General features: G+C 40.6%; 1 protein-coding gene across 1 annotated transcript in view; it reads right to left on the bottom strand.

The window, feature by feature from the left end:
- Positions 1-982: 982 nt before the first annotated feature.
- The window catches only part of nf2b (neurofibromin 2b (merlin)), a 78,524-nt gene continuing 69,912 nt past the window's right edge, over positions 983-9,594 (bottom strand). Inside the window, exon 17 of the mRNA XM_038814046.1 lies at positions 983-5,335. Within this exon, the coding sequence (XP_038669974.1) occupies positions 5,279-5,335 (57 nt within the window). The 3' untranslated portion in view covers positions 983-5,278. The remainder of the gene's footprint in view (positions 5,336-9,594) is intronic.

Raw genomic sequence — 9,594 nt, 5'->3', positions numbered from 1 at the left:
TATATCACAACCACGATGTAAATCATGTGACCAGCAGACATGTTTGAGTGGCTTTCCGTTTAGCTCAGAGCTTTTCATGCGAAGGAGTTGCAATTGTATGTTCCTGTTAACAATGATGTGGAGATGCCGGCGTTGGACTGGGGTGAGCACGTCAAGAAGTCTGACAATACCAGGCTAAAGTCCAACAGGTTTGTTTTGAATCACTAGCTTTCATGTGAAGGGGCAGTGCTCCGAAAGCGAGTGATTCAAAATAAACCTGTTGGACTTTAACCTGTTAACAATAGCAGTTGAATCTTTACAGTAAATTTGTCTGCTGAGCAATCCTGTACTACATCTTCAAGTAAACTAAACCTATGTTTAGTTTACTGGTCCCGTGAGATTAGTAAGTTTGTAGCAAGCAAACATACTAACATCAGCCAACCACTACCCCCGCGCCACTGCCACCCTCCCCCCCACCCCCGACGAATTACTTACCATTCGCTGCACCATTGAGTTAGAATTATGTCCAGTGTCATATTTATACAGTATATACATTTATTTTAGATCTTTATAGGAGAAAGAATTTGCAAGTTAGAAGGTGAACTATGAGATATCTCTGGTCTATTTGTGGGCAGCGGAAAGAGAACATTTCAGCCAAAGGAAAAATATAGAGGGATAGCATTTGAGTGGCAAGTAAAAGAAAATAAGTGTTTAATTGTGTAACTCATTTTTATACTGAAAATAAAAACCTGTGCTATATTTTTATAATGCAGGATGGGGGTCCAGAAGCAAGATGGTGGTGAATCCCTGCTTTACGACATCCAAATCTTTTCATCCCTTGTTTCTGGAATCCACTGTGGGTTGATGGAAACTATTTAATCAACCTATCCTGGAGTGGATAGGAATATCAAAATATGCAAAAAAAAATGTAAAAGACATATAAAACTGCATACCATTCCAGTAGATGAGGAATATGTGACAAACATATTGGATATGCAATCAAATAATTGAAGATAAGTTTATTTTGAACAGTAATAGTTCAGGAATATACAAATCATAAATTTACAGCACAGACTCCCCCATTTCCTGATACAGGTGTAAGGAAGTTTGCGTAAATCCTCAAAAATAACAAAAATGCATAAAAATACAGGTGCTACTGCTTCCTAAGAAATGAAATACAAATTTAAAAATATGTATGCACTCTTACTTCAATGCTATGAAACTGATAAGGCAGCAAATTAAGCAAAAAATAAAGCTGATTTTAAGGATAAAGCAAATGTACACCTGACCATGAAATGAAAGTCAACTGCCGAACAATGTACATTACCATTAAAAAGTCCCACGGTGCTTCTCAAAAGGTGTAAGGAAAGAAGTGTGATTTATTTAAAAGGTGAGGAGTGCTGGTCAATAACATACACCATTTAAATAAATCACTTGTCAATGGCTTTCAAAATTCAATTCAAGTAATCTCAAATGCATGGACCATCATTAATGTAAATATTAATGTTTTGATCAGCAGAAGAGCGATATGACAGGTATAATAGAGGTCAAATTATTTCTTATTACAGGGCTTTGAAGACATCAGGTTCATTCATCAAAAGTCTATTAAAAAATAAAGTATTTAAGTGGGTAGTCGATTTACACCAGTTCTTATTTTATATCTTAATAGATTCAGTTCCCCCACATACTCTTTCTAATCTGATCATTCTTTTGACTTTGTTTCCTTAAGTGAATTGCTCCTTCAGAGAGTCAGCACAGACACAACGACCGGATGACATCCTTCTGTGCTGTAAACATTTCATGATTCTAATTATGACTGTAGTGTTCACAGTGCAGAAAGAATGGTCTAGTTCTTAGCATATTGGAAGGATTGTAACTGATAATAGTTTAAAACATAAAGACGCTGCAACCCACAAAAAAAAATGTTTCAAGATGCATTTAGTGGTATCGAGATTGCCTTTGTGGAAATCCTTGGCATGCTTGGGTATAACAATCAATTAGCTTTACATTACTAGCATGCTGAAAACACTGGACATTCTCAGTGCCTTTATTCTATAATTTTCCCATCAATATGCTCACCTTGCAGCTCACTAGGGCAACAATCCTCCAGTACCTCACCCCAGTGGTTCGTTCTATATACACCAGAGACGTATGTGAGAAAGTCAGTGACCAAGATTACAGGTCAATGGGAATGAACCAGGAGTAGCGATCCTGATTTTTTTTAACTTCCTGTTCTGTAACCCACAGTTGGTGCTCATGCCAACTAACACCGCAACTATATATGGCTGAAATCAGGGAAGTCTGGGGATCACACATGTCAATTCATGTTATATTCTATGCAGTATTTGCCCAATAAACCATCAACATTAAAATAGGTTAGGGCAGCACAGTGGCAGCACTGCAGTCTCACGGCGCCAAGGTCCCAGGTTCGATCTCGGCTCTGGGTCAATGTCCGTGTGGAGTTTGCACATTCTCCCTGTGTTTGCGTGGGTTTCGCCCCCACAACCCAAAGATGTGCAAGGTAGGTGAATTGGCCATGTTAAATTGCCCCTTAATTGGAAAAAAAAGAATTGAGTACTCTAAATTTTTTTAAAACATAAAAATAGGTTACATGCGAAATGTTAACCTGTATTTTCAATTTACGGCTTGTACAGATGTGGAATTCCACCAGTCTTTTCTCACCGAATTAGAAGATCCCTGGTTGGTCTCTTGCCTTGGAGCACTGAAGCTGACTCTCGTACCCTTTAATCACCAAGGCTAAAATTAGTTAGCACCACAGAGCAGGAGTTAGAATGGCTCAGTACCACACCATATGCTGCATTTACCACTGAACAAGGAAGCCACGGCATCTTGATTATTTTAGATAATATAAATTTTAAAATAACTTATAACATTTAATTTGAGTCATTGGGAAAAATAACAGCCACTGATGGGTTGTCACAGGAATGAACCCTCCTTCATCGAAAGTGACTTTCGTGCTAGTTTCAATTACATTTGCTTAGAATAGCAGGAGGTAAACATCAAGCGCACTTTTGTTTTCCTTTGACCTTGTCCTGTTACTAAGTAAATACACGAGCAACATTGAAAGTATGCATACCAATATGCCAGTCAGCATGTTTGCATGAATTTTCAAAACATTTTTCTTTTATCAAGAATTAAGCCAAAAGTGCACTTAAATTGCATTTAATTTAGTATTCCCATATTGCTTCATCACTGTGGAAGTTAACTTGTTATTTTGATTTCTACGAGAGATACAGATCGTGTACAAAAAATAAAATTCAGATATGATTTGAACAATCTATTAATCAGTTTCTCACTCATTGTTGCTAACATTTGTCAAGCAGCAATAAGCACGGACTATTAAAAGCACCAGATACTAGGGCAGCACGGTGGCCTAGTGGTTAGCACAACCGCCTCACGGCGCTGAGGTCCCAGGTTTGATCCCGGCTCTGGGTCACTGTCCGTGTGGAGTTTGCACATTCTCCCCGTGTCTGCATGGGTTTCGCCCCCACAACCCAAAAAAAAAATTTGCAGGGTAGGTGGATTGGCCACGCTAAATTGCCCCTTAATTGGAAAAAAAATTGGCTAATCTAAATTTTTTTTAAAAAGCACCAGATACTTGCACAGAATAAGATTCCCACTCGACCACCCTATATATCTTGTGCTCAATAAGAAATGTGTTTCTTCCACTGATTTACACAGGCTCTACTCCATTAAAGAACCATGCATTTTCAATAGCTTGAGATTTCTTTCCACATTAATCTCTCCCCTACTCCTGACAAAAACATGATAATTCTTAGTGAAGGTTGGACACTCCCACAACTGAAGCTCTGCAAAGACACATTAGTATATCATGCAAAAGCTGCTGTGTTTTTACAGTGCATAAAACAATCCAACAGGGACCGACAAGCTCTCCTCTTGCTAAGGCCAAATATGTATATTCAAGTCCAACTGGAATTCTTTTCCTGTCTTGTGACTCCTATAACTTTAGATTGAGGATTTCTTCTTGTGTACTTCTAACCAGGAACAAAACTTTGGAAAGGACTAAAACATAGAATTTTAGATTGACTAAAGCATTTAAATCAATAGCTGTATGTTCATTAGCCCCATAGTTAAGCCGAATGAACAAAATACATCCAGTTACAGGAAAGCTGGAATCATATTTTATAATTTTGTGAGACCGTGAAACGCTAAATTAAGGGTTAAAAGAACTGTGTAATCACCGGTTCAATTGTGTGAAAAGGTCCTAATTATAACCAGATTGGCCACTTGTGTTCAGTATTTCACTGAAGTAGATAAAGACTTTGATTTAATCAAAAAAGGGTATAAATATCTTTTATATGTTTATGTAGTTTTTTAAAAAAAATTTAGAGTACCCAATTATTTTTTTTTCCAATTAAGGGACAATTTAGTGTGGCCAATCCACCTAACCTGCACATCTTTGGGTTGTGGGGATGAAACCCACGCAGACACAGGGAGAAGGTGCAAACTCCACACAGACAGTGCTAACCACTGTGCCAACGTGCAGCCCATACATTTATGTATGTGTGTAATGATAATTAGGACTGGATAGCTGATAGTCCTTTAATGTAGTTAAACAAAGGTATTTTCAACTGTCGTGAAGATTATATATTTGCAGCAATTGTATAAATCATATATTGAAATGGAAGAACGTCTAAATATTGTTAATAAAGTACAATCAGTTAATAATGTAGTGTGTAATAATAACCATAATGTGCAAACCGATGGACATTTTTTGAAATAAAAAGCTGCCCTGATAGTTCATGAACGTGAAAATGATACTTTGCAGTAACAAGAATAAAGAGGAGCAATGAAAATAATAAGGCACTGATGGGTTTGTTAATTGGGTGAATTGCTTAATTGGTGAATTGGTGCATTAATTTTTGACAGTTTGTGAATAAGCAACTTTCTTCATGAACAGCTAAATATCCCATACCAGAGCCAGAAGGGATTCCATCAGCCTACAGTTGCTGTTTTCAAAATAAACAGCAAAATGACTAATGTTTAGTGTTACGACTGGGAACCATAAGCACCATTTCCATTTAGTGTGCTCATGTTTACTGAGCAACAAAAATGTGAACTTTTCTTCCTGTTCAAATGGTTATATTTGCATATTCTGAAGCAGTATCAATGTTCCTTACAAAGGAAGCTTTCGTAGCAGCTGAAATTCATTACAAACGCCTTGCCAAATCCAGCTTCTTTTGTGTGATGGCTCTGGAATGCAGAAAGGTCATCATCAAACTAATTTCCCAGGCTGGACAGTCCAATCTTGAGGATGTTAGAGTTCTTCCAGAAAGGCCACTTGTGTCTTAGCATTTACACTTTGTAGATTAAGCTGCAGAATGAAAGGGGAAACAGTAAACATACTGAAATTATAAAAGAGGCATTTTTAAATTGTTCACATACTTTCCAAATATGCAAGTATACCCATGTTTAACTCCAGCATTTTGTATGGCAATGTAACCTAGTTTATTTGGCACACAACAAATAACAAGATGCCAACAAAAATCTAAATGAAAGAACTTGTACGTCACATTCTTAGGATGTTGAAAAGTGCAACATAACTAATGGATTAGATGTTGAAGTGCAATTTGTTTTGTAGGCAAGCTTAAAGTTAATTTGTGCACACAATAGTGCCACACAAAATAGTAGAATCAAGGGCAGCATGATGGCACAGTGGTTAGCACTGCTGCCTCATGGCGCCAGGTCACTGTCCGTGTGGAGTTTGTGCATTCTCCCCGTGTCTGCATGGGTCTCACCCCCACAACCCAAAAAGATGTGAATAGGTGAATTGGCCATGCTAATTTTCCCCTTAATTGGGAAAAAAAATGAATTGGTTACTTTAAATTAATTTTTTTAAAATGGTAGAATCATAGATAATAGAACTACTACAGTGCAGAACGAGGCCATTTGGCCCACTGAGTCTGCACCGGCCCTTAGAAAGAGCATCCTACGTAAGCCCACACCTTCACTCTATCCCCATAACCCAGTAAACCCACCTAACCTTTTGGACACTAAGGGGCAATTTAGCATGGCCAATCCACTTAACCTGCACATTTTGGACTGCGAGAGGAAACAGGAGCACTCGGAAGAAACCCACGCAGACAAGGTGATCAAGTGCAAACACCACACAGTCGCCCGAGGCTGGAATTGAATCTGGGTAAGAGTGAGGTACTGAGCAGGGTAGGTGGCAGGTGTAAGGAAGGTGGAGAAACCACAAACAGAAGAGGGGGAGGGAGGGAGAGAACCCCCCCACTCCCCGAAAATAGAAGTAAAGCGCAGCTGAAGCCAACGGGGGGGGGGGCATAGACCGACCCAGAGGGCGGTGAAATGTATATAGGACCAATTAAAAGACAAAATAAACCTTTCTGTACAATAAAATAAATTAACGCGGGTAAGAAAAATGTGATGTATATATACACACAATTGTTTATAAATCTGAGAAATGCCAATAAAAGATTTAATGAATCTGTTGGATTGATGCAAGAACAACTGATTCGCTAATGTCGTTTATCAAATCAAAAAGTCAGTTTTGAGGAGATTGGTGGAACAGTCCATAACCCACCTCTGTAATCCGTACCTGGTCTGACCAAGATGTGACCCCAGTTCTACACCAGTGTGGCTAACCCTCAACTACCTTCTGAAGTAGTCCAGCAAGCCACTCAGTTATATCAAACTGTCACAAATGTTTCAAAAAGGCCAACTACTACTTCAACCCAAAAGCAAAATACTGCAGATGCTGGAAATCTGAAACAAAATGTGGGAAATACTCAGCAGATCAGGCAGCATCTGTGTAGAGAAACAGAGTTAACATTTCAGGTCCACAACCCCTCATCAGGGCAACTTCGTTGACCTGAAACATTTTATCCATTTCTCCCACCACGGCATCTGGTGGAACTTAATCTCAATTGTTAAAATGTGTGTAACATGAAGCTAGTTTCAGTAATGGTGACCACGTCAACTATCATCAATTGTTGTAAAAACCCCCAAGTGCTTTAGGGAAGGAAATCTGTCAATCCTTTTTTTAAAGAAATTTGGAGTACCCAATTAATTTTTTCCAATTAAGGGGCAATTCAGCGTGGCCAGTCCACCTCCCCTGCACATCTTTGGGTTGTGGGGGTGAAACCCACACAAACAGGGAGAGAATGTGCAAACTCCACACGGACGGTGACCCAAGGCCGGGATCGAACCTGGGATCTCGGAGCCATCTTTTTATCGACTCTTTTTAAGAAAATATTTTATTGAGGCATTTATAAATTTTTACAATTTTAAACATCAGATTTCAACAAGAACAAAACAATATAACCAACAAACCCCCCCAGTAACAAACCCCAGCCACCATGGCTTACACAGACAGTGCCACGTTCCCCAGTCCCCCTTCCGTTGGTTCTCCTGCCCTTACTCGTCCCCTCATAATGTGATCGACTCTTAACTGAACACCAACACCTCCTCCACAATAGTCCTCAACACCGGTGCCCCGCAAGGCTGCGCACTTAGCCCCCTACTCTACTCCCTGTACACACACGACTGCATGGCAAAACTTGGTTCCAACTCCATCTACAAGTTTGCTGACGATACGACCATAGTGGGTCGGATCTCGAACAACGACGAGTCTGAATACAGGAGGGAGATAGAGAACTTAGTGGAGTGGTGCAACGACAACAATCTCTCCCTTAATGCCAGCAAAACTAAAGAGCTGGTCATCGACTTCAGGAAGCATAGTACTGTACACACCCCTGTCAGCATCAACGGAGCCGAGGTAGAGATGGTGAGCAGTTTCAAATTCCTAGGGGTGCACATCACCAAAAATCTATCCTGGTCCACTCATGTCGACGCTATCACCAAGAAAGCACAACAGCGCCTATACTTCCTCAGGAAACTAAGGAAATTTGGCATGTCCACATTAACCCTTACCAACTTTTACAGATGCACTATAGAGAGCATCCTCTCGGGCTGCATCACAGCCTGGTATGGCAACTGCTCGGCCCAGGACCGCAAGGAACTTCAGAGAGTCGTGAATACCGCCCAGTCCATCACACGAACCTGCCTCCCATCCATTGATTCTATCTACACCTCCCGCTGCCGGGGGAAAGCAGGCAGCATAATCAAGGATCCCTCCCACCTGGCTTACTCACTTTTCCAACTTCTTCCATCGGGCAGGAGATTCAGAAGTCTGAGAACACGGACGAACAGACTCAAAAACAGCTTCTTTCCCACTGTCACCAGACTCCTAAATGACCCTTTTATGGACTGCCCTCATTAACACTACACCCTGTCTGCTTCATCCGATGCCAATGCTTATGTAATTACATTGTATATCTTGTGTTGCCCTATTATGTATTCTCATGTATTTTCTTGAATTCTGTTCAATTCCCTTTTCTTCCCATGTACTGAATGATCTGTTGAGCTGCTTGCAGAAAAATACTTTTCACTGTACTTCGGTACACGTGACAATAAACAAATCCAATCCAACTGCCCTCTGAAATGGCTTAGTGAGCCACTCAGTACAAGGGCAATTAGAGATGGGCAACAAATGCTGGCTTTGCCAGTATAAAAGTGTTCACATCACTGCTGATCGAGAAATTGAAGGAACACAGATCGGCAGGGAATTCTATTGTTACTACCCCAGATTTCAGTGCTTTTCCCATAAAAAGGCACTTAGACTGCTTCAGGGATTAACTGGCAATATTGAACCTGATAAGCACCTAAATTTGTAATAAACTTTCCTCAAGCTCATGGTCAGTCAAATTCTTTTTTACATAATTTTATCTCTTAGTCGCTTATCTACTCTTCGCAAGCAGGCACACATTGCAGCAGAATGTATTGTAATGTCTTGCCACAAAAGTTTTTATTTAAGGGATAACAACATTTTTAATCAAGTCCTCTGCTTCTATAAATTCTCAAGAGACAATGGTAGGACCAAATATGTACCTTTTACTGAGCACTTCTTGTTTCACCTATCCCCTACAACGGCATGCACTACACAGTTTATGAGCAACTTTCAGGACCTGCCAGTTATGCAGCTCATATTTGCATGGCTGTGCTGAGAGCCCTAATAGAAAGAATGGACAATCCAATGCCCCTTTAATGGAGCCCACTCTTAGCTGCATCCTAAGAGCGGCACGGTGGCACATTGGTTAGTACTGCTGCCTCACAGTGCCAGGTGCCCTGGTTCGATTCTGACATCGAGTGATTGACCATGGTGGCGTTTGCACATTTTCCCCGTGTCTGCATGGGTTTCTTCCGGGTGCTCTGGTTTTCTCTCACAGTCCAAAGTAGTGCAGGTTAGGTGGGTTGCCCCTTATGGTGAGGTTGCAGGAATAGGGAGGGAATTGGGCCTAGGTTGGGTGGTCTTTCGATGGGTCAGTGCAGACTCAATGGGCCGAATGACAAGCTTGGATTCCAAGTTACAGCGAAAGCTATGACTGAAACTCAAGAAACTTGGGCCTTCAATTTCTCGCAGTCCCTTGATGGATTCAACGCAAGTGAAGCTGTCGTCTTCAAAGCCGCACTTGGTCACCCAGTTAGCCTGTGCAAATGACCAAGATGCCGGGAGAAGGAGCACCTTCTTATGGTCTGATTTTCCAAAGTACG

The sequence above is a fragment of the Scyliorhinus canicula genome, chromosome 12 (assembly GCF_902713615.1).
Source record: "Scyliorhinus canicula chromosome 12, sScyCan1.1, whole genome shotgun sequence".
Classification (NCBI taxonomy): domain Eukaryota; kingdom Metazoa; phylum Chordata; class Chondrichthyes; order Carcharhiniformes; family Scyliorhinidae; genus Scyliorhinus; species Scyliorhinus canicula.
This window is presented reverse-complemented; position numbering and strand designations above follow the sequence as displayed.